Source organism: Ascaphus truei, chromosome 1, assembly GCF_040206685.1.
Source record: "Ascaphus truei isolate aAscTru1 chromosome 1, aAscTru1.hap1, whole genome shotgun sequence".
NCBI lineage: Eukaryota > Metazoa > Chordata > Amphibia > Anura > Ascaphidae > Ascaphus > Ascaphus truei.
In genome coordinates, this window is record NC_134483.1 from 498,406,197 (window position 1) to 498,432,980 (window position 26,784).

At 39.3% G+C, this 26,784-nt stretch overlaps 2 protein-coding genes across 4 annotated transcripts in view; both read left to right on the top strand.

Annotated features, from left to right (window-relative positions):
* RAB28 (RAB28, member RAS oncogene family) overlaps positions 1-26,784 on the top strand; it is a 178,839-nt gene that overhangs the window by 105,242 nt on the left and 46,813 nt on the right. The gene's annotated exons all lie outside the window — the stretch shown is intronic.
* On the top strand, positions 5,139-6,282 carry LOC142472109 (mitochondrial calcium uniporter regulator 1-like; the record flags this gene model as incomplete). Its single annotated transcript, XM_075578890.1, is given in 3 exon segments — positions 5,139-5,288; positions 5,291-5,363; positions 5,366-6,282. Coding segments are annotated over 3 exon segments (480 nt in total), but the record flags the coding sequence as incomplete, so codon positions are not given.

Below are 26,784 nucleotides of genomic sequence, written 5' to 3' on the forward strand. Positions count from 1 at the left end.
GACATACATTATAAATATTGCCTCATTAAAAAACAAAATTACATAGTTTATATCCCTACTTTATCCTTGAAGATCTACTCTCTTCCCACTCTACACCTATAAACCTCTACCCTTGTCCCCTCAGTACCTATAACCCCCCACTCTATCTTTCATGTTGGTGAAACATAACAAATCTCAATAACATCTAAAAATCTAAAGAAAGTGCTATTAAGTCTAAACGATGCCTAAAAAATATAAAGCAAGCATCTTAAAATAAAACATTAAACACTAACATTAACCATCAGAAAATGAGTGCAACCACCTTCAGTGTCATAAAATTTAGCCTACCTAGTATGGGATAATCCACAGTGTCTTCTGAGTCTTCTCTTCAAAGTCCTTTAAAAAAACCTAAACAGAAACAAACAAAAAAACATTTGACCTACTAATAAATAAATCCTAGTATTCAGGGATTTCTGACGATCCAATGGAAAAATACTAAACATATTTCTCAATAAAGAAATTGCTATATCCTTGGTCCTTCCTACTATGACCATGGTGTATTTTTAGAAGAGAAAATATGTACATCATTTTAGTCACATGTAAATCAAATTAATAAATTATTAGAGCATTTTACTTGTCATTTCTGTGTGGGCTAATCATGATAGGTCATTATTTAAGCATTATGTAATTTCACAGCTTGTATGAACAGCTGCAAGTACTTTGTGGAGAGATTTTGTTTTTCAAATCATAGTAGAATATACTCTACTATGCTATTGCAAAGCAGTGTTTTTAGAGCTGATTTTTTAACACTATTTTAATGCATGAATGAAAACGTTTGTAATTTTAGTTGTAGATACAAAATAGGCTTTGAACACATGGACGTGTTATGGGGCATACATATGTAGTGTACACAAAAGTCCAATTCCTTATTTTCGTAAATTTAAAATTAGGCCTCAGTTTCCATTTTAAAGGAAATGCTCACAGTTTAATCCTATTCTATGTAATGTTAGATTTTATTTTCAGTGTTTCCATATAATCTCACTGGCTCCAGACTTTGTCCTCTGACAGTTATGTACAAGTTGCTGTTTTTTTGATGAGGTACAATTATATTTTGAACTTTTTTTGTCTTGTACCCATTACAGGAGTGAGTAATAAAATGTGTAAATTAATGTTTCACGCTGTTGTGGTACAATCTGTTACTCTATTTTACTGTGGACACAGTTAAGATGTCTTACTGCATGTGATTAATCAGAAAAAGTACACTGGGGTACTGGAGAAGAAAGAATTCCCTACGTGACGTGCCACAGTAATTTTGTTTTATGACAGAATAAAAATACTTTATTTCAAATATAGCGCAATTGCTAATATCTCTAACATACTGACTCTAAGTCAGGAGTCAGTGTGAGTCATGAGATACAATTAATCTGTAATATAATTACCTCACTGACATAAGTAACAATGTAGTTGAAGCTCGTATGGCAGAATTACATCATGTTCTGGTGGTGTAGAACAGAGGCATCCACACGTAGGCATGTATTTATAGATAGTGGATTAGGATTTGCAGCTCGCAGTCCACTCAGAGAGCACAGTCCTGTATCACCAAACCTAGTGCAAAGGCTAAATTGGTGACCGATAAACTAAGGTAAGTGTTAACCCTTCTTATGCTAAGTGAAGTAAATGCTTCACTGGTAGGGCATGCAGTCCAATTATATAAGGCAGTGCAGATGCTATTGGTTATACATAATCTGGTATAAAGTAGGTCAGGAAAAAACACAAATGATGAGAATGGGTACCTACAGTGTTAGAGTGGGGGTGTTAACCCCTGTTGGTGTTACCTAGAGCTTTAAATACACATACATATCCCTTTTCTGATCGCAATAGACAGCAGTAGTACCGACTGAAAAGCGTAGTGTATATTATTAGGTACAATATTTTGATCCCAGCGAGACAGGACAAACGGGCATATAGTTCTGTAGTGTCCAGTTAAGCCTAGGTACCACGTTTAAGGTACATCAAAGCTCCAAAAAATACAGTTTATAGAGATCTCAAAGTAAGTTCAATGTGTATAATAATAATAAAATGAAGCATGCTTGCTGTACTGTGTACTGCTACGCTTTTGCCCAGTGACCGTTTTGGGAGCATGAAAGTTCCTGCATACAGCAGTGTTCCTAACCAAATCACGCTTGGAGGCCGTACTGTGTTTGCCAAGTATATAGCGAGTGGTCATTAACGGAGCATGTTGCTACTACAGACGTCTTTTGCACAGTAGTGCTCCTAGCTGTGTGGGATCTTGGTCTGGTACCCATTCCAGGTGTGATTAATAAAATGTGTAAACCAATGTTTCGTGCTGTGGTGGTACAATCTGTTACTTTATTTTGCTGTGGACATAGTTAAGATGTCTTACTGCATGTGATTAATCAGACAGTAGTACATTAATGAGCAGTGGCAGTATTTACATAATTTGGATACATTTAGCTTGCAGTCATTCATTCTGCCACATTTCCTCCTATTCCTTAGAAAGACTCTGCTTTAATGTAATGTTCCATATTAAGCCAAGCTGCAGCAACAGTAATTACATGTCAATCACAATAACTTTGAGTATTACCCATTGCTTGTGTGTCTCAAAAGATGGCTGGTCGCTCATTTTCTTTATCCCTTTAGTAGCAACTCAGTCCTGCAAAGACTTCACAAGAAATGCCAAATAATGGAAATTCAGCCTACCATTAGCACACCAATTTTGTATGTTCGCTATACGTTTTGCAAATATAAAGTTGACATACATTTTTCTAGCTGCTCCTACGTGATATCTTTACATGCACTACATCATTAATTATTTGTGAAATGGCTTTTTTCAAGTTATCTGTGATGAAACAACCTGCTTTTCTGGTATTTGAACGCCTGTAAAATGATTGTGAAAATACAATTTTAGTGTTGGAAAATAAAAGGCTAAAAGTTATGGTGTAAAAGCTTTTAACATTGTTTATTAATGCCTTGGGTACATATTTTAGTTTGAGACTGATTACCACACCTGGAATGGCTACAGTAATAAACCAGTGTTAATTAATTTAATGTTGTTCATTAATTACATGTATAAAATGTTAATCATTCGCTCATCGCTGATAATGTATTTTGAAAATACCTTGTTGACAAATGTTCTCTTTGCACTTGTAGTTACATAGTTGCATACCGTAGCAGATGAGGTTGAAAAAAAGCAATACCGTAAATGTTCAAATAAGAGCCCGGGCTACTATTAATAATTTCTGTGCTTGTACCCAGATACAATTCGAGCACAGGCTACTATTTAAGCCCCGGCTACAAATTTATTTTTATCTAATGTTCAAATAAAGTATAAATAATGTTTAATATAAAAAAAAAATGAACAAACATATAACATGGATTTGTAATTGTTGTGAAATATATAAAAGATCTCAGCAGTATGGGTATAATACAATTTGAATAGCAGTACAATACTACCGTAATTTAGGTAGGTAAATAAAATAAAATAAAATCTGCTTCTATTAATATTAGGACAATTTTTTTAAACTGGTATGTTATAATTGTTTAGTCAAATACTAATATCATCAGATGAACGGTCACTGGCATCTTCTTGATCACTTGCATTTACAAGCTGTTAATTTAAATCCAGTTTATCAACGTCCTCCTCCTCCTCCTCCTCTGCTGATGGAGCTGTTATTCCACCCATATTCCTCCTGCATTTAGTAGAGCTCTTCCATCTGCACAAGGTTGACCTATGTGGAAGCAGTGTATTAAGTCATCTTCTGCGCCATTGGGTTTGATCGTAAGTGTGCAGGACTTGAAGGAGAACTTGAAGAATGTTTTGTGATCTCCGTATCAATCTCTTCCCACGCCTTCTTTACCCATGAGACAAATAGCTGGCTTGATGGCTTCAAATTTCCACCCTTATGCTATGTTGCCTTCATCAGCCATCCACATATTATACAGTACATATCTGTTGGTTTTCTTTAAAAGGCTTATTCCAAACAACATCCGGAGCTTAAACGTATTTCGTGCCTCCTCCTGGAACCACTACCATGTCAGTGTTGTAACCGCTTTTAATTTCGGTCTTTGTCGCAATGCTTATGTGACATCGGTCTGCGTCTCATACTAGGAGTCGAGAAAGGAAACTGAATTTCCCTAGAACACATCTTAACCAATCCACTGTCAAGCTTTCATTCAGCTATCCATTAACTGATGATGCTACTATTACACCATTTAGGTTCTGCCTTGCCTGAACCTCCCTATTTGCTCTACGGAATACACCATTTCTGGAACATAGCATTTATCATTCCCTGTACTTTTTGCGGACACGGAGTTTGCACTGGTAACATCAACAGTTTCATCCATAGCTATTATGTTAGATTTGTGTATTATCTTTTCTTCTACTTTATTATTGATGTACTTAATAAAGGACACTAGTTTGTCAATCAACTGTTCCGGGTCTTTCTGTGCCACTGTAGTTTTCCTTCTCAGTTCCCTGTATTTACAATAAAACTTTCTTGTTTCTTGTCATGTGTAGCATGAAACAACTCAGACTTTCTTTGAATGATTTTTCTTGACACACTAAGCCGACATTCCATATGTGCTGCCCTTGAATCTATCGGTTGTTTCTCCATTTTGTCACTTACATACTCACTGACTTTCTGCCTGCGCCATCCAAACATTGTGTTTTCTTTCTTTGATCAGGTTTTTCCAATTTTTCCTTCATCTTGCGCCATTCACGAATACATTTAGGATCAACTTAAAATTTGTGAGCTGCAGCTCCTCCACTGTTTTCCTCTGCTTTTTTTTTTTTTTACTGCTTTCAGTTTAAAAATTGTATTGACAAATTAAGTTTAGTCAGCAGAATTATAAACAAACAACTTTAATACAGTAAACGGCACGTCTAAAATGAATGGTGACAGCATTGGTAGACAAGTTTACTGTATTCTTCTTCTATTTTGACATGTGCCGGCAACACGCAGATTGGCCGGTCACTATTTGAGGCTCAGCTACTAACATGAGTTTCCGCCCGTTGCTGCACGACCTTGCAGCCTGGACTCTGCAGCCACATGGGGATGGTGTGGAGGCGGACATCCTTCCTGTGACTGTCACGCGCATGCGCCCCAGAGGCTTCAGTGTCTTAACATCACCCCCACATATTCACATCGGTGGGGAAGAAGTTCTACTTTAACACTGATGCAATTGTGCAAGTTCTGGAGGTCAATGGATTCACAACTCGGCAGTCAGAGATCATTATATCTGCATTATTGAAAATCATTAACGCCAACATGGATGTGATCTTCAAGGACACATGCTCACCAAAGTGCAGCAGGAGATCTCTCTTCGGCAGGTGATGTCACACATAGCATCTGTGAAGAAGGACATGACATTCTAGAGAGGAGTGAATTTTCGGCGCTTCAAGCTGATAATGAAAGGAATCTGCTGGAAGTCAGGACAGAAATAATGGAACTGCATGCTCAACAAGATAGGGCAATGACACAAACCAAAAGGTAGATGGACACAGAGTTAGCAGGACTCAAAACAATGCTAGAATCACATAAACTTGTCACTATCAAATATCTAACAGGGTCTGTGTTTACATGCTTTACAATCGTACTTGGATTTTACCAGCTGTGGATGTAATAAAGTATTCGTTTAAACAGTAATTAAAAAAAAAAAAAAACACCTATTTACAATTTCTGTGATTGTACCCGGAACTTTTTGAGCCCGGCATTTAAACAATCATTTATGGTATGTCCAAGTTTGAGCTGTGCTAAATTTAGACAACGTACTTATCCTATACTGTATTTGTGTAGCCCTGTTTCCCTGTGACCTAAGGGACTACGCATGCTGCTGTTACCTGAGTGGCAAACATGAGGCCTGATCCTCCGACACTGGGAGCCTGGGGTGATCACGTTCGCTTGCACACCGCGCCTCCACCTGTGAGAGATCCTAACGCAGTAGGATAACCTCTCACAGGAACCTGCCAGTGACAAATAAGAATACACACACAGTATGGCTAACTTATATTTACTGGCATATAACTTGATAAATTTGATAACAGGGTGATACAAGGCCGTAGCCCACCACCTTGTCCACACCCCAATGAGGTTTCCCCAAAGTTATGAGGGTGCCTTGAGCACATAACAACACAGTGTCCAGCAAGACAGGCACACCCCAAAGTATGTGAGGAGTAGCGCTACCCCTGTGTATGGCTGTTGGTGCACTTTGTGAAGATACCTTCCTGGTCTTAGTCCAGACCAGGCCGCCTTGGCTGAGGGTTCGCTGGACCGCAGTGTGTCCCTTTTAAGAGTCTCTGACAATGTATATGCCTGGGTCTGGTCGCAGACCACAGGCCGCAGTCACCATGTGGATTCTGTCACTGCCGTGCTGTCTCTCACTATAGCAGTTACTGGTGAAGTGTCCCTAGCTATGGGCTTTCCCTGCAGCAGCTACGACCTAATGAGTCGGGGCCTAGCTGGGGCCTCGGGAGAGATGTGCCCTAGCCTCAGGGCCACTGGCACCTGAGACACTACCTATCTCCTTGGCGTCCTGCTCCCGACTGACGCAAGCGGGCCAAATGTAGCTATCTCGTGCCTCCGAGAATACTACAGCTCTATTGGCTGTGCTGGCCCATGTATTGTGCAGCCCCTGGGGCGGAGCCTATTTCTTATGGCCGCCGCACTAGATCCACTGCGCATGCGCGAGACATAAGATGGCCGCCGCCTGTGCTGCGGGGCTCCGGAACTCTCACTACTGGCCGCAGACTCTATCAGAGCCCCCAAGTCCCCCTGCAGCCTCCCGACGTTCTCGCACCCAACCGGAGGTACAACAGGAGTCGGGACTACATTTGTATTTACAGTATTTTGATCCAGAGGAAGGCAAACAAAAAGCCCAGTGAAATATCATCTAATGATATCTCATAAGAGGAAAAATAAATTCCTTCCTGACTCTAAATATTGGCAAAACATACAGGACACCTACAAGCTCATATTGAACCCCAAAATAACCACAACATATATATATATATAAGCATATAAGTGTCACAGAGGAGTGCTACTGAGCATGGCAATATATATATTTAAAACCAGAGACCGAACACGAAACACAGACAGAGCTCAGTGCACATCCAGTGAAACTTATACACGGTACAGTGGCTCAGGGGCTTACAACACTTTGGCCAAAATGTTAAACTAAAAGACCATTTTATTTAATAGATATCTATACATATATATTTAGGCACTGTACCGTGTATAAGTTTCACTGGATGTGCACTGAGCTCTGCCTGTGTTTCATGTTCTGTCTCTGGTTCTAAATATTGGCAATCAGATTTCCCTATATGATATTGCATTTCAGTAGACAACTTAATCTGGTATAATTCGCTTTTAAAAACATGTTAAATTGTATTTTTGTTTCTGTAACAGATATGTTCATCGTTACAAATAGCTTTTTAATGTCCTAACATGGAGAAAATATTCCGCTAGAACATAGTTTTCAGCCTCATTAGAATGGTTAGTCTATCAAATAGTCTTCTAATTGCATACATTGAAAATAGCAGCCATCATACTCTCACTCAGTATAACTGCTAATCTAAACATTGAAAAATAATTATTTAGCAAAGATAATTTTTTCTGTGTCTGATCTAGTTGCTAAGATATTTGTAAAAAAATTTTTTAGATGTGTTTATGGTTTTTTTTTTTTTTTGCCTTTTATTTTTCTCACTACTGTTGTGAGGGTAATCATGTTTTTGAGTTATAATTGGGGGCAAGATCAAAGTGTCCTTTGTATGTAGAGATAGTTGATGTGTATGAATGGGAAGAGTTAGAAACTGTACATGGGAAAAAAAATAGATCCCTCTAACAAAAACAAAATAAAGCGAGAAGAGCCTATTCTTACCGCAGTTCCAGAGGGTTTAGCTGAGTATTTGTATGTGTCTTTATAGTATGATAAGTGGATATGATTTGTCCAGTGACTAATAAGGAAGTAAAAAAGAAAAGCGCAAACCCAAACCACCTACAGGTAGTCCTCGCTATCCAGCTAGTACAGAAAAAAGAAAAAGAAAACAGCGCAAAAAAACCTCATGGTGTAGTATTAAAAATAAATTTTATAAAGTTAAATGGTGATTATTGCACGTACATCAATAAAAGCATAATTCAGCATGACATGTTAGGGACATGTTACCACTCGCAGGAAACAGCTATGTGCAGGCTGGTGTGTATCTGGATCGTCCTCTGGTCCTCTATATACAGCTCAGCAAAGGGTTGCACGTCTCTTAGATGGTCCTCCTTGTAAGGTGTTCGCCAATCTCCGTCAAACCGCTTTAGTGAGAAGTTTGTGCCTCTTTCAGGGATCTCCCTGTAGCAACCGTCAGCTCCGACACGATATCCTCACAGGCAGTTCCGGATTGACCGCAGTGGCGTCTGACGTCATCAGACGGCGTCCGTCTATGCTCGCGTCTCTCTGCTCACAGTGTTCAGCGAAATGGGAGTCCCACAGGTCATCAACTCAAATTATGCAGTAAATTATAACCACAATGGGGTTCAGATTAGGAAGGTATTGGAACGCGCCCTCTCCTACGCGTTTCGTAATAGATACTTCTTCAGGGAATAACGGAGGAAGTTTCAGGGGCGGTTCATATACTTGGTGAAACTGATTTGATTGGCCATAACTAATTAGCAAACAGTCTACTCCTGAGAAGACAAGGCTATAATCTCAATCATCATCTAAGTTAATACAGAACATTTAGCACATAACAAATACATTCAATTTTTAATAATCAATTGTGGTTCTTGAAATTTTAAAATAGAACTTCTAAAAATAAAGAAAACAAATGTTAGTAATATTTAAAAACAGAACAGGTGCATAACAAATCACTATCTGGATATAAATGTTTAAGAGTGAATACAATGATATAGAAAATGGTAAGGACTGGTTTTCCATATATAGAGTGTACAGACATTCCTAGTAGAGAGAATAGTATACTTGTATTGTATAGTAAATACATTATTTAAAAAATACATTATTTATAAAAGCTCACTGGGTGTAATTAGCACTAAAAAAGTTAAACAGGTAACAGGTTAAAAGATCCTACAAAACAATTTGTGTCAGAATTGCAGGACCTTCTCGATGAGGCTGTTGTGTCCACAGTATTGACTAAGTCAGAACATCAATTTTTAAATGTTCTATTTCCAACTATACCGGTATATTATCATCTTCCTAAGATACACAAGACATCAATCGATCCACCGGGTAGACCTATAATCTCCGGAATTGGATCTTTAACATCGAATTTGTCACAGTACGTTGATTTTTTTCTTCAAAAATATGTGAAGGTACTACCATCTTACATTAAAGATACCACTGCTGTTTTAAATTTGGTCAAAACGATAAAATGGCAGGATGGGTACAGATGGGCAACATTCGATGTTCAATCCCTTTATACATGCATTCCCCATGATAAAGGGATTGGGGCAATTAAGGAGACATTAATAAAAGATATAGAGCTCCACCCACTAAATTGTGAATTTATTATCGAAGCCATCAATTTTATTTTGTCACACAATTATTTTCTATTTATGAATCAGTATTATCTACAAGTGTGTGGCACAGCCATGGGGACGCGTTTTGCCCCCAGTTATGCAAACATATACATGGGGATATGGGAAGATAACTTTATATGGCATAATAACCCATTTATGGATAGGGTTATTGTATGGCAGAGATATATCGATGATGTCCTGTGTGTCTGGGAGGGTGATGAAGATACGCTGGAGCTCTTTAAGGCCTATCTGAACAACAATGAGTTTAATTTGAAATTTACATCTGATCAAGTGAGAGTCAGATAGACTTTTTGGACCTCAGTTTGGTATCCAAAATTGGTGAAAATATCAATACTAAAACATTTTTCAAAAAGGTGGACACTAACAGCTTTTTATTGTCATCCAGTAACCACAAAAGGTCATGGATTGACAATATATCCCTAAGCCAGTTCATGCGTATCAAACGCAATTGCAGTCTTCGAACTGACTTTGAAGCCCAATCGATCTCTCTTTTTGAGAGGTTTGTTGAGCGTGGGTACGACAAGACCCTGCTTCTTAGCTCTTTAGAGAAGGTTGAGAAAATGGAGAGAGATTCTCTATTAGTGCAGAAAAAACAAATAAAGAAAGAAGATAAAGAGGAAAAGTTAATAGTACCCTTTATTACAGAATTTAGTTCTGTCAGCACTAATATCCAGAAAATTATTAACAAAAACTGGAACATTTTATGTAATGATCCGATCTTGGGTCCTTCTCTCAATCATAAACCCAGCTTTATTTACCGCCGGGCAAAGACCCTCAAACATTATCTGGCACCAAGCGATATTGGATCTCAGATTCAAACACAATTGGAGATTCCATGGATGCCTGAAAAACCCAACGGTAACTACTGCTGTGGAAAATGCAAAGCCTGTAAAATGCTAAGTAAAGATCGTAAAACCTTTCAATCAAACACAACCAAAGAAAATTTTACTGTAAAAGACTGCATATCCTGCAAGTCAGTATATGTGATATATCTAATACAATGTCCCTGTGGATACCAATATGTAGGGCGGACAAAAAGATTTTTAAGGGTCAGGATTTTAGAATACGCGAGAAACATTAGAATAGGTTTTGAGCAACATAGCGTGTCCAGGCATTTTAAATCTAAACATAACTCCGACCCTTCCCTTATGTCTTACATAGGTATCCAAATTGTGCAAGCAGGGAGACGTGGTGGAGATAGAGAGAAGAAATTATCAAAGCAAGAAAGTTTGTGGATCTACAAACTCCAAACTCTATCTCCACTAGGTCTTAATGAAGAGATTGATGTCTGGTCTCTTTTTTAACCTGTTACCTGTTTAACTTTTTTTAGTGCTAATTACACCCAGTGAGCTTTTATAAATAATGTATTTTTTAAATAATGTATTTACTATACAATACAAGTATACTATTCTCTCTACTAGGAATGTCTGTACACTCTATATATGGAAAACCAGTCCTTACCATTTTCTATATCATTGTATTCACTCTTAAACATTTATATCCAGATAGTGATTTGTTATGCACCTGTTCTGTTTTTAAATATTACTAACATTTGTTTTCTTTATTTTTAGAAGTTCTATTTTAAAATTTCAAGAACCACAATTGATTATTAAAAATTGAATGTATTTGTTATGTGCTAAATGTTCTGTATTAACTTAGATGATGATTGAGATTATAGCCTTGTCTTCTCAGGAGTAGACTGTTTGCTAATTAGTTATGGCCAATCAAATCAGTTTCACCAAGTATATGAACCGCCCCTGAAACTTCCTCCGTTATTCCCTGAAGAAGTATCTATTACGAAACGCGTAGGAGAGGGCGCGTTCCAATACCTTCCTAATCTGAACCCCATTGTGGTTATAATTTACTGCATAATTTGAGTTGATGACCTGTGGGACTCCCATTTCGCTGAACACTGTGAGCAGAGAGACGCGAGCATAGACGGACGCCGTCTGATGACGTCAGACGCCACTGCGGTCAATCCGGAACTGCCTGTGAGGATATCGTGTCGGAGCTGACGGTTGCTGCAGGGAGATCCCTGAAAGAGGCACAAACTTCTCACTAAAGCGGTTTGACGGAGATTGGCGAACACCTTACAAGGAGGACCATCTAAGAGACGTGCAACCCTTTGCTGAGCTGTATATAGAGGACCAGAGGACGATCCAGATACACACCAGCCTGCACATAGCTGTTTCCTGCGAGTGGTAACATGTCCCTAACATGTCATGCTGAATTATGCTTTTATTGATGTACGTGCAATAATCACCATTTAACTTTATAAAATTTATTTTTAATACTACACCATGAGGTTTTTTTGCGCTGTTTTCTTTTTCTTTTTTCTGTACTAGCTGGATAGCTGAGCCATCCCCCAAGAGCAGCAGCACAAAACCTCCCTATACCAAGGTTATATTTGTCTTGATCACATTATCACTTAATCCTTATTTACCACGAATGAGCGCAATATTTGTTTGTTTCACACTCGCTATCCAGCGTTTGACTTTACAACGAATGGCACATCCAACGCAACCCTATGGGCCATTTTTTGATGCCGGAATTCGTTATCCGACGCCTGAATGCAATATCCAACGCTCACCGGCACTAATTAACATGGGACTCACTTTACAACGGTTTCACTATCCAACGCTACTTCCAGAACGGATTCCGTTGGATAACCGAGGACTGCCTGTATTTAGATATAATGATGCAAATTTATATCACCATATTTGGAGATGCAGTAACACCCTAAGATAGACATCACAAAAACACTCCAAAGTGCAAACTCCCCTCAGGCATGTAAAAAGGAAAAGGACATCTCTCTTCCTGACTCGCCGACGGGTGACGTCACGGATGTGCTCGGCAATGGGAACCTCCAATTATGGCTTCCGCGGTCTTGGCTGGGGGGAACAGAACAACACAGCAGCACTTGCTGTTCACAAAACACAGGGACCGCCCTATGTGTTTCGTTCAACTGACCATCTTCCTCAGGGGTGCAAATGTATTTGTTGTTGTTGAGTATTTGTATGTGTTTTTATTGTGTGATAAGTGGATACGATTGTCAAGTTACTAACAAGGTAGCACCTTTATTTAAGACCATCCCTATCTGGGGTTTTCAGGTATGGATAATGCAGCTCAAGAGAACTGCTGTAGATGGATACTAGAGGGATTAGATGTATGCAGTTAATCCCTTGGTCGCCAAAGTTTGCTGATCTACATCTGATATCAGTGGACAGTTAGGATCGATGTAATTGAGGTACTGCTTGAAGCAATCTTGGAGACTTCTCTTTGAATCTCTCCAGTCAGCGAGTGTCTGGTAAATACGTGTGTATGACAAGGGATTGGGGAGACGTCAGAGATAAAGTCTTGGTAAGTAGTAGCAATTTAGGAGAGAGATTTAGCTGAATGGAGTGTAAGAAGGTCCAACAGTTTCTTATTGAAAGTCGTTATCTTTGAACCACTATTTAATGCATTATAACCAGGAACTTGATGGTAGAGACTGAACTTCCTGGATAGAAAATGTCAGTAGATAGAACCAAGGCATAAAAAACATGTTAATAAGGTAAACTGTCTAAAATGTAAGAGGGGTGTGTGTGTGTGTGTTTTTTTTTTTTTAACCAAAATAGCCATGTTAGTCCAGTTGCGATAATGCAGAATAAATGAGTCCTTCAGTATTAGGTGATACCTCTTTTATTTGGACTAACAATTGATATAATAAGCCAAGATTTCAAGAGTTTTCCTCTCTTCCTCAGGTCAGCAATACTCATTTACAAAGGATTAGATTTAAACAGAGATTAGAAAAGAAAAAACAAAGATGTGGATGGGGTGGGGTGAGAAAGGGATGTTTGAAGATACTGGGAAGGTAATAAAAAGGTGCCAAGGAAGGTGAAAAAAATGGATGGGGGCTGTACATCTAACAGCAGCACGAAGGGGGAAGGGGATGTTGGGAGGGGGAGATTTTGGATTGGAACATTGGCAAGGAGGACCATTACAAAAAAAATATGATAGTGTGTGAGAAACCCCGTTAAGTCCTCTTGGTTTGGTGTCAAAGAGTCTTATCATTTTCAGTTAAAATGTTTCCCGTTCTTGGGTGCATTTAAACATTCATTGAGGATTTAGATTTTTAAATCATTTATGGAATCTTCTGGTTGTGAAAAATGATGTCCCGCCGGAGAGCAGTATCTTTTTTCTTCATGGTGTTGTATTGAGTGCCTATGCATGTTCATTCTGCCTTGAAGTTTTGGGCTGGTTTCCTACTGTAGCATCCTTAGTCACATTTGGTGCATTGAATCATATTAACTACTACTTTCCTGGATGTGCAGCAGTATGGTCCTTTAACATTGAATGTACCATGGTTGTGACTGGCCATGGGATCTTGGCATATATGTTTGCAGAGTTTGCATTGCGTGTTGGTGCATGGTTTTATGCCATTATAAGTGTCCTTAAGTTTGTTATGAGGTTAAGTTGACTCATTTCTGTTTAAGGTTTGGTGGTTGCCGGAAAGCAAGGAAGGAAGGCTTGGGGAAGATTTATTTTAATGCCACATCCTCTGCAAGCATGAGTTGCAGATCTTTGATTGTTTTTTGTATTTCCTATAGGGTAGGGTTGTATGCGGCCACTAATGGTATGCATGTGGTAGGTTCTTTCTGTCTGTATTGTAGCATTTTTTTTCTAATCTCTGTCTATGTCATAGAATCCTTTCATAATAAATCAGTTTTGCTGACCCGAGGAAGAGAGGAAAACTCTTGAAAGCTTGTCTTATTATATCAATTGTTAGTCCAAATAAAAACAGGTATCACCTAATACTGATGTACAGTAGCGGCAGCTTTTATTGCTACTTTTACCGGCGGCACTCTGGGATCTACTCCAGCTGGCGCCCGGTCTAGACCGCGCGCCACCGCGTGTTCCTCCGCGCACCCCCCTCCACTTCGCGCGCATTTTAGCCCCCCTTCCGGAACCCGGCTCCTGCTCTGCCCCTCTGCTTCCCCGCACACCTCACTTTAAACTCCAGGGGTGTCGGGGAAGCCGGGCGCGCGCACGTGACTGACGGCACAGTGACGCCGCAACAAGCCGCGTCACCACGCTTCCCGCACGCATCCTGCCGTGCGGGAAGTGTTAGAATAAAAGCTGCCGGTGCTGTACTCATTTATTATATATATATATATATATATATATATATATATATATATATATAACATAATACTGAGTTAAGTTATGGTGAGTAAAAAAAAGTGACAAAAACCCTCCACAGGAAAGCACTTTTTTTACTCACCATAACTTAACTCAGTATTATGGTTTAGCCTATCCCATAGCCTCTCTTGCATTCCCAGTAAAATCAACCCCACACTGATGAGACCCATCAAGGTCGAAACAGCTGTCTGTGGGTGGTTTTCTGGGTATGCACCTTAACCCTGGCTGTGCTCAAAGCTGTGACCATGCAGCAAGCTTAAGCCTATAGGGAACCATGTTAAAAATGGTTATTGAGGCAAAAAGTGACACTGTGTGCTCATTTGCATGTCATTTCCCAGAATCCCTTGCTGCAGTGGAAGTGCTGTATGCTGTATGATAATGGGGAAAGGCGGGGTTGCAGACCTGCCTAAGACATGCAGATGAGCATACAGCTATATTTGCATATATATATATATATATATATATATATATATATATATACACAGTGTTCGACAAACCTATACATTTGCTCGCCCCGGGCGAGTGGATTTAACCCCCGGGCGAGTAAATATTGGCCCAAGCAGCACACGTTTGGTACTAGGTGGCGAGTAGATTTTTTTGTGTGGCGAGTAGATTTTTTGGTGATTTGTCAACCACTGTATATATATACACACATATACATATATATATACAAATATATATATATATATATATACAGTGGTTGACAAATCACCAAAAAATCTACTCGCCACACAAAAAAATCTACTTGCCACCTAGTACCAAACGTGTGCTGCTTGGGCCAATATTTACTCGCCCGGGGGTTAACAAATGTATAGGTTTGTCGAACACTGTATATATATATATATATATATATATATATATATATATATATATATATATATATATATATATATATATATATATATAGTTACCGTTCCAAGGATTGGTAAACAAGAGACAGCACTCAATGTTGAAAATCAAAGTGTATTAGTGAAAGCAAAAATACATCCAGAAACTCGGGTTTCTGGATGTATTTTTGCTTTCACTAATACACTTTGATTTTCAACATTGAGTGCTGTCTCTTGTTTACCAATCCTTGGAACGGTAACGTATAACTACATTCTCTATATGGGACGTGCACCTGTGGCTTACCAGCACCTATTGGAGTGCCAACTGCCTTATCTGACTATATATATATACATATATATACATATATATATATATATATATATATATATATTATCAGAATAAATGAGTACATCAGTATTAGGTGATACCTTTTTTATTTAGACTAACAATTGATATAAAAGTTCGATGGAAGTCTCTCCAGGAGTAACGCGGAAGTACTGCGAGATTCTAGTGACGTCAGCCCTACGCGTTGTATACAACGCGCAGGGCTGACGTCACTAGAATCTCGCGGTACTTCCGCGTTACTCCTGGAGAGACTTCCATTGAACTTTTAGGTGCCTATTGATTGCCTGTTGTCGGGCGGATGACCCCGCTGTTAAGCCTGGGCTGTGCTATTGACCAACTAGCACAAGCTGTTTATGTTATGGGAAACGCCATCTGCCCAGTGTTATCGCAGGGAGTTGGTTGTGTCCCCATTTTCCATTCACCGGCTGGGCATTCAAGGCTCCATAAAGATACCTTTATGTGAACATTGCATATTTATTTCTTGTAAGTGTGCATTGCCTACCACCTATTTTTATAATAAAATATTCATCTTGCTACTGTGAAGATAATGCACTAGGGGGTGCGCTTTTTTCTTTTATTTCTCATTTCAGTTGTGGAAGTGATTCCTCCTTTGGATACGTCTACCCCCTGCTACAACTATTGGTTAATAGCTTCTCCCTTGTTTGAAGCCTGGATTAACACTTTTTACCTGGACTATCAAGTTTGCTTAATTGTTTTAATATATTTTTTGGGGTGTATTTTATATTGTTATGCTTAAGGTTTGAGGACGTTTTGTTCATGTCATTGCGCTATTGTGTTGTGTGTGTATGTATATATGTATATATATATATATATATATATGTGTATATATATATTTATTTATTTCCACTGACCCATGTGATTGTGCTTAGCCAGTGGAATGACAGTTATAAAAGGAGCTGAGGGAGTGATGGTGTGCAGGCCCATCCTGCACAGAGAGTTCATGCAGGACCACTAAGAGAGAGGGAACTGCAGAGAGAGAGAGAGAGAGAGAGAGAGAGAGAGAGTTGCCCCACTGGACCAGTGCATGCAGCAGAGACCATGACCTGCAGTGCAGAGGGAAGAATGCAGACAGAGGCTACTACAGAGAGAGATTAGGGAGCCCAGCTGTGTAGGATTTACACCAGGTTGGAGTGGGTGAGCTAACCCACAAAGTATATAAACTGCAGTTATATTGCCATCACAGTGTGATTTTTATGAACAACCAGGCCTGCAACACACACACACAGTTTATGATCTCCAACGATTATGCTTGTACACCAGGATCTACAGGCCAGTACCCCATGATTGGGTGGCCGGACAGAGATAAAAGTTATTATTTTTTTGTGCAGCGTTTGCACTGTTGGTATAGTTGAAGTATATATGTGTATGGAGTGATTCTGAGATTGTCACCGTTCTGATTCTTATGAGATATGTAACACCACAAATTATAGCTATATGAGTATGTAAAGCTTGTTATAATTCATTACTACTGTGTTGTGTCTAGTCACTACAGTCTCACAGAAACATGTACCACACACTATAAGAACTAAACATTAACCCATAGGACTCAGGCTCCCACCTCAGTGATAGGCCATGTAATCTGAGGTAAAATAAAGAGGGGCTATATATATATCTATACCAAATATGACACCAGCACTCCTCACATATATTAAACATCAGTAAATAGGGTGAACGGTGCACTAGGGGGAAGCAAACAATAGTCAAATTGTAATAAAATGGTAAGCAACAGACCCGAGAGGGGCCAGTAGACCAGTAAACTCCCCTGTATATCAGCACTCGATCACACTACATAGATCAGTGGTATAGTATGTTCAAAACAGGAAAAAGTGCAGAGCTCAGAACATCCAAGAGTGTAATGGTATTATGGAAGTAATATAAAAACAATTTTAATAGTAATATAAAGTTAAAATAAAGGGTATTAAAAAACTCCCTGGAGAAAAAAAAAATTGGGCTTCAAAAATGGAAGCTCAGATACAGTACTAATGTAACAGTCCCCTAATACGCGGGTAATAACGCTGGGTAGCCTGACAAAAATAGACAATTGAGCCTATTAGGAGGAAGGGAGCTCCTAAGCAAACTCCCCCCTCCCACGACCACTCTACAATTGATACTATATTACAGGAATGTCCATGTTTGGAGTAGAGATTTTGAACACATAATATCCATAGGTCACTGTAGATAAATAACAGATAGCGGCTGATGGAAGTACATTCCGCCTGTAGTAAGTAGAAATATGTGATGGAACAGCTGTGAGTGGCTAAACAATTAGTACCCACTGAGGGGAGAGAAGCTCAAACAGAAACTCCCCCCTCCCAAAGCCACATGTTCAGGGAAGGTAAATATCCCATCCAGTATTGTACCCTATATCAAAACGTATGAGAGGGTGTAAAACTGAGTATATGTGAGTGTGAAAGGTTATCACTCAAATGTTAATAGTATGGCAGCTGTATATATTCTCATGTGTACATGGAGACAACTATGAGATCACTACATCTACTAAAATACTTGCAGTACTGAAGTAATGCGAGGTATACTGATATGTGCTCAATCGCAGTGGTTGCAAAGTCAGTGTGATGTGGTCGCAGGCTCATACGGCTATTAAGCAAGTTCTTCCAATAGCACTTAGATGTCCATGGGAGTACAGTGCAGCGATCCCGACGGCCGTTTCGCGGAGGTGCTTCTTCAAGGGATGACCTTTTGATATTGCACACTGTGTTACAAGGAGGCTTTGTATTATGTGTAAGTGTCCCTTTTATTTTAAACTGGTCTAAGGACCTATTAAAGTATTAGTATTTTTAAGTTATCCATTGCAGATCTGTATGTCAGGGACTTTCTCCATGTATATATACTCTGACATCTGTACCGATTATTATATTACATATCCTATGGGGTTGATGAGTGCATGTTATTAGGGGCCCTTTTTCTCCTCGCTCGCTCCTTTTTCTTTTAGGGTAAGACAGAGTTTCTGTAACTATGTTTTATTTAGTCCCAGTAGGGGACTAGAACTTTAACATATACACTTTGGGGCACTCAGCCCTTACTCTTCAGTGGTTATTCTTATATCCATGTTATTCAATATTTCTGACACACCGTCACTTTAAGAAACAAAATCATTTAAGTAAAGCCTACTCCTTCATAGGAGACTGACTAGACATTGTTTCAGCCCCTTTTAACTGGTTATCAGCTTTAAATAACATTCATATATAGCAAAATAACATTGAGTCCTTATCTGTTAGATGGGGAAGGCGTCCCAAGAAATTCTGCGCAATCCTTCCGGATACTGCAACACATGAAGAGGGCGTTCTCCCCGAACTGGATGCAGGGGTTCGGTGATGCCTCCAGGCTCTAGGAGGGAGACTGAAGCAGCATACCTATCTGCCATAAATACCTGTTCCTCAATTAGGAGAGCAGGTGAGGGGAATTAGAACCATAATCTTTGGCCTGGACTTTCCATCCACCAGCCTCAATAAATGTGAAGCTGTGGAATAGATCCTTTTACACTATTTCTGCACTCTCTATCTAAATCAGGCTCCTGCTCAGCCTAGCCTGCTCAAGCTGGCATCTTGCATCCTGGCATTGTCTTGTCCCGCATTCAGTTGTATTGTTGGATACCTTACTTCTCACCATCATTTTCTTGAGATTATGAGGTTGTCTGTATGATAATAAGGGAGTTTCAGGGAAGACCTGTTGCAGTCTTGTATCTTCCTGGAGAATGGGCTGTAGTTCCCTGTCGATCTTGCATAGGGCTTCTAGGTGTGGGTTATATGTGACCTCCAAAAGGTACCCTGTTGGTTGTCTCTTTCTGTCTGTATTCAAGGAGATCACTTCTTGGTACAGCTCAACCCCGTTATAGCGCGATCCATTACAACGCGAATCTGCTTATAACGTGATGCCAGCGTGGCTCCCAATTTTCGTATTTATGAATACTTTACAACAGTTATTGGTATCTTAAATACTTTTTTGTACAATGCATACAATTGTACATTATTTCTAACGCGATCTGCTTATAACGCAATGTGATTCTTTGGACCCCAAGCACAGCGTTATAAGGGGGTGGAGCTGTATTCTGGTGGCTTTGTGGATTTGCTGGTCTACAATTCTGCGGTTATATCCACGGTTTATGAAATCCGATCTCAAGGCTGTAATCCGCTGGCCTCTGTCTGCTGTATCGGAGCATATCCGGTTGTATCGTATGGCTTGACTGTAGATGGTTGCATTGTGACGGCCTGCTTTTATGGATAGCCCTGTTTCAACACAGGAGGCTCAATCAGTGGCTCAGTCAAAGACTGAGGGAAAAAAACGAACCTGTCTCACGACGGTCTAAACCCAGCTCACGTTCCATATTAGTGGGTGAACAATCCAACGCTTAGTGAATTCTGCTTCACAATGATAGGAAGAGCCGACATCGAAGGATCAAAAAACGACGTCGCTATAAACGCAGTCAAAGATTGAGCCACCTTTGTTGAAACAGGGCTATCCATAAAAGCAGGCCTGTTGGCGGCTCTTGAGGACCGAGTTTGGAGACCCCTGCTATAGACCAATAGGGACCACATAGTATCTACACACACTTATAGTAATGCAACACCCTCTTACATTTCTACACCTACCCACACCACTATAAACACGTCCTCTCCAAACACACCTTTTGTAAAGCACTGTATACTCTGTGGGCGCTTTACAAATTTATATTTACACACACTCTTACATCACTTACATTCAGGGACCATTTAACACCTCAAGTCATAAAACGCATATTACACAGGGGGAGGGATAAACTTCAATCACGGATCACATTCCAGTATGCACTGATTTAAAGTAAAAACCCTTTTTTGGCTTCATTCATTGTTACACCGCCGGAAAGGGGAGATCAGTGTATCTCGAAAGCTTGCACAAATCAAAGCATTTCGTTGGCCACAGAACGGTATCGTCTATTCGTTTTTGATATATATAAATATATTTATATTGTGTGTGTAGCTGTGTGTGTGTGTGTGTGTGTGTGTGTGTGTGTGTGTGTGTGTGTGTGTGTGTATATATGTGTATATATGTGTATATATATATATATATATATATATATATATATATATATATATATATATATATATATGCAAATATAACTGTATGCTCATCTGCATGTCTTAGGCAAGTCTGCAACCCCGCCTTTCCCCATCATCGCCCAGCATACAGCACTTCCAGTGCAGCAAGGGATTCTGGGAAATGACATGCAAATGAGCACACAGTGTCACTTTTTGCCTCAATAACCATTTTTAACATGGTTCCCTATAGGCTTAAGCTTGCTGCATGGTCACAGCTTTGAGCACAGCCAGGGTTAAGGTGCATACCCAGAAAACCACCCACAGACAGCTGTTTCGACCTTGATGGGTCTCATCAGTGTGGGGTTGATTTTACTGGCTATGCAAAGAAGCTAAAGGATGGGGCTTACCATACTGAGTTAAGTTATGGTGAGTAAAAAAAGTGCCAAAAACCCTCCACAGCAAAGCAAATATGCAAATGTAAATACAACTGTATGCTCATCTGCATGTCTTAGGCAGGTCTGCAACCCCGACTTTCCCCATTATCACCCAGCATACAGCACTTCCACTGCAGCAAGGGATTCTGAGAAATGACATGCAAATGAGCACACAGTGCCACTTTTTGCTTCAAAAACCATTTGTAACACTGTGCTCATTTGCATGTCATTTCCCAGAATCCCTTGCTGCAGTGGAAGTGCTGTATGCTGGGTGATAATGGGGAAAGGTGGGGTTGCAGACCTGCCTAAGACATGCAGATGAGCATACAGTTGTATTTACATTTGCATATTTGCTTTGCTGTGGAGGTTTTTTGGCACTTTTTTCACTCACCATAACTTAACTCAGTATATATATATATATATATATATATATTTTTTTTTTAACAAAAAATGTGTGTGTGTGTGTGTGTATATACAGTCATGTTTTCTTGGTCCTTATTGGGGAAGTATTTTTGTTTCTTTTCTCTCATAATAAAATGTTATCAATTTATTTAAGCTCTTGCAGTTGTGGTTGCTGTTTTATATTTGTGATAGTTCATGAGTAAGATTGCACATGTAATGTAGGGTGCATGTCTCATGCACAGCAACAGCAAGTTTAATGGATATATGTAAGTGATGGTCATTAGCAATTGCTAACTTTCAACAGATCTGGATGCATACCTTCCAGGTGTACCTATTTAAGAGGCACTGTTCCTATATTTGATTTGTTTCTATTTAAACCAGATGTACCCATTGTAACTATTTCTTCATACATGAGAGCCAAGGAACATTCCACTGCCTATCTTCCATTGGCTGAAGTTTGGTGCTTCCAGCTACTTTGAGCAAGTTGAAGATCATCCTGACCGAGGAACTAAAGTGTACCTATCTATATTCATGTGCCCAATGTTGCAGGGTCTGTTGATGGCTGTTAAAAGTGATAACACACCCCATAGGGTATTGACCACATACTTAATCCCCCGCTTTAGTGATTATCAAGTTGCAACATCTTCCTTTTTCTGTCTGCTTCAAATTACTGCAGGAGCTATTTAGTCATGTAAAACATACTATAGTTTGATTTCTTTTTGATAACTTCTGAACTTTTATCTGTTCTGGCCTAGAGTGTTCAACAAAATGGGAGTCAAGGGTTGCAGAGAATCGTATTGTAAACATATAAAGCTGTGAAACAGACTTAAGTCTGTAAATCTGATAAGGGGATGTAATTGTTATTGGTTTTAAGCAAGCAACTGTGCTTGATATTAACCAGAGAAACTGTCAATTAAATGTGGTAACAAGTTAGTTCTGTACAGAGTCTCACTGACTTACTGAGACTCTAAAAGTTTGTTTATGGAACCATCTCATACATTGGGAAGATGTAGTTTGTTCCTATATGTTGCAAGTTAATCTCGTGTATTGGTAATGAAAAGTAAAGGAAAATAAAGTGTACATATGTAATAATTCAGGTATGAAAATTAGGAATGCCATTCAAGTTTTGCCAGTTTCTCGTTAATGTAAGCGTAGAACACTACATTCTGTGATTTACAAGACTGCTGCTTCAACATTCTTTCTCTTAACGGTGGCTTTTGTTAAATGGTTGTTTTGTACCAACGCTTGGCTTCAATACAGTCAAAGAACTAAACCAATCTTGGATTAGTTGAATGGCAATCAATAGGGGTAGGATGTTTAAAACACTGGTCACTCATCTGGTTGTCTATTATTTTATAAGCAGATCGGGACAATAAAATTACAGTACGTTGCTCAAATGGCCCTACTTTAACGTCAATTTCTACGGTCTGTGTTTCTAATTTTAATAAATGCGGTGTTTTATTTTTTCAAGGCCTAAAGTCTACATTATTTAACAATAATGTTGCATATCTACATATAAAATCCTGTTTAGCTTGTCTTTTTTCTTTATTTTTTCTTGTTACTTGGAACTTCTTACATTTCCAGAAATGTGTGAAACTGTCTGAAATGCATTTGCAAAATTTGAAGCGATTGGTTCCTTGCGAAATGTCACCAAATCACTAAGCTTTCGGACAATGAGAGAAACATGGTGTGTGGGCCCTGTTTTATAGTGTCAGCATTAATCAAATTTAGAGAATTTTGCAGATTACACAAAATTGCAATGCACATTTCCGTAATGCTTGGCAAATTTTGCATAGTTCGCAACCTCATGTGAAAGTTTTCACATCTCTACATTTCCACTACGACTGGTGCAGTCCCTCCCAAAGGGCATTAATTACAGTGATATTAATGAAGTATTGTACAGTATGTATGTAGTTCCCTGTGTATAGCAAGAAACACATGCAACAGTGCCCCCCTAGCATGTTCCTCTCCTATGGAGATGGGACTATGGTGAGCCAGTAGAGAGGCTGGAGAAGGAGGGACTCGGAGGGGGAGGAGTTAAGAGGGCAACCATGACAGTTGTAGGCAGATCTGCACGGACATGAAGGATTTAGGCTCGCTCAAGAACGACCTGTGGCACGAGCCCTGCACACGTGCCGCTTGAGTGGGATCGCAGTTGCTAAGAGAGTTGGATAGCGCAGCAGCTGAGATCGGGAGCCGTCCCTAGGAGAGGCAGCTGACAGAGGGGATAATCCCAACTGTCACAGGAAGCAGCAGTACCAAAGTAAACCTTTACAAAGTTCAGACCTGCTACACCCAGTGACAAACAAACTCTAATGGTGTGCCAACATCTCAAATATAGGCCTGAATACCCAGGAGCGGGAGGCCTCTTAGTTTGACACGAACACACACACGCTCAGCGCTTATGGGAAATGTAATGAGAATGTATTGTGAGTTTTATATGTGGTCATCCTGTTTCTAAGGCTGCGTCCACGCTATCGCTGTGCTCGCTCATGCTTGAGAGCGGTGACATCACCAACCCTCCAAGCATGAGCACTCGGCTTTCCTTTTTTTTTTCACACAGAAGCGCGTTACTTCTTACTCCCTACCATTTTACTCCTTCAAAAGTAATCACCATTCCATAATTAGTTAGTCAGGCAGGAGCAAAACTGAAGTGTCTGAAAATTACATGTTTATTTTCACAGGTAACATTACAACTCTTACTTTATCTGAGACCACAATGGATATAATTACTTAAAGCGAAAGTACAGTAAATATTTTTAACCAAGCCAATTACATTTTTTTTTGTGAGACTGTCCCTTATAGCGTACTTGACTTTATCTAGGATCTACTCTAGTTTGACAGTGTCAGTTAGGGCTACTTTGTGAAGTCCTCTTGTGTTCATAGGCGTGAAATAAATATGCAAATAGACCAACTTGGATCACATGACATGGCGGTCAATGTTTCGATACAGTACTCCAGTTTTCAGGGCACAGTTTCTTCAAATATAGTTTGTCACATCTGGTATTGATTGTTAGAAACCACCTTCAAGTTTCCAGATTATTTGACGCAGAATGAAGGGAGATAATATGGTGTTCAGATTCAGAATTTGATACTATAAAGAGATGTATGTGCAGGACAAAAATGCTCCAGTTTTGCTCCAAAAGTGGTTGCATTGATAGACGGACCCAATGGTTTTTCAGATTCCAATTTAATGGATTTGTGGGTCGTGCATTACAGATGAGCTCATTTTATAGAGGGAAAAGAGAAACTCGGCGGTCACAGCTCTCCAAAAGTCAACCAAGCGCAGTAAAAATAAAAAAACTTTATTGAATCAAATATAAGACATCCACAGAGAGTGAGTACACTCTGACGCGTTTCGTCCTGTAGCAAGGACTTTGATAAAGTCCTTGCTACAGGACGAAATGCGTCAGAGTGTACTCACTCTCTGTGGATGTCTTATATTTGATTCAATAAAGTTTTTTATTTTTACTGCGCTTGGTTGACTTTTGGAGAGCTGTGACCACCGAGTTTCTCTTTTTCCTCTGTTTACCAATTACGGGCAGGAGGACGCCACCTCTACAAGCAGCCTGGAGCGTCACGCCACTTCCCATCAGCAACACCCGGCAGTTTACACTTCATATCGTGAGTACTTGCCAGCTGATCAATTCTTCGTTGGACACTGGATGTAGGTGAGGCTAGCATTTACTGGGTTCTTTGACTTACTCAGGGGCACTTCATTGACGGGCCCATTTGTACTTCTACCAGCTTATGCAATACAGCCCCCCATCCTGAGTTAGTTCGATTATTTATGGAGGATATATTATTTATCAAGTGGTTTATTCCATGATGCTGTGGTGCCTATCTCTGTTCTCTATGGACAAAAAAGTTTCCCTGCTCAGTTTGTAGCATCAGTTATTCAGGGTTCATTCCCTGCTTTTTCCCCCAAGCTCATTTTATACTCTATCCCATTAATGGCTGAGAATTCTTAGAGTGGGCATACTTGAATACAAAGGACAAATTAAGAACAGCGTTCTCAAAGTTTTTGAGATCAGATTTTACGTTAATGCGTGCCAGTAAGCATGCAGAATATTGCAATATAACACAATTTTAGGCATATTGTACACTGTTAATGGGTGCAAAAATGTCTGCTAAATCTATACATGAGTAAATAGTGTCCAATAGAAATCACAATAAGAAATTCAAATTGACAACGTAGACCAAGACGATATATTTGAAGTTTGAAACCACTCTTTAAATCGACGGGCTAAATTATAAGTTGTTGGAGGAAAACCGATTAAAGGAAAGAGTTAAGAGCACAGAAAAATAATAAAATAAATGTGGTTGAACTGTGTCTGCTAGATGCATCCCCTATAAAGTAACAAAATACAAGGTCAACTACCTTGCCTGAGACCTCTTCCATTCAGCAATCACATTAGAAAGCTCTCCATTAAGAAGTGTGTTATCAAGTTTGTCTTTAACCAAGTAAACACTCGTCTCTGAGCAGCTGGGGAGAAAGGTCCCAAGAACTTTTTGGTAATGGAACTGTAAATAATTGAAGCAGTGTGCTACGCTACTAAGGATAACGGATAATTCAATCTTGAAATAGTCTTTAGTCACATAAAAGGATTCTCAGACTTTTTGATTGTGTTGCCATACAGTTTTCTAACATTTCCTTAGTATGAAAAAAGGTCAATGTAAAAAAAAAATTGTTATAATATGAACAAAAAATTGATAAGAAAACTGTAACATAAATATCTTTTTCAGCATTCTTTGACATATTTGACGAGGTATTTGTGAATTATTTAACAGACCGGAAATGTTTCTGAATGTTTTAAGTCTTTACTGTCTGTTCTCACAAGGACAGATGTTGCGATGCTTTATGAAGCCTCAACATGTTGCAGAAAATCTCCTTGTCAGCTAATATGACTTTGGAATTCCTTGTAAGAACAGCAATTATCTCCAGCGTATACATATTAAAGGCATCTAATATCATTTTTTTAATAAATTAACATTTTTAGT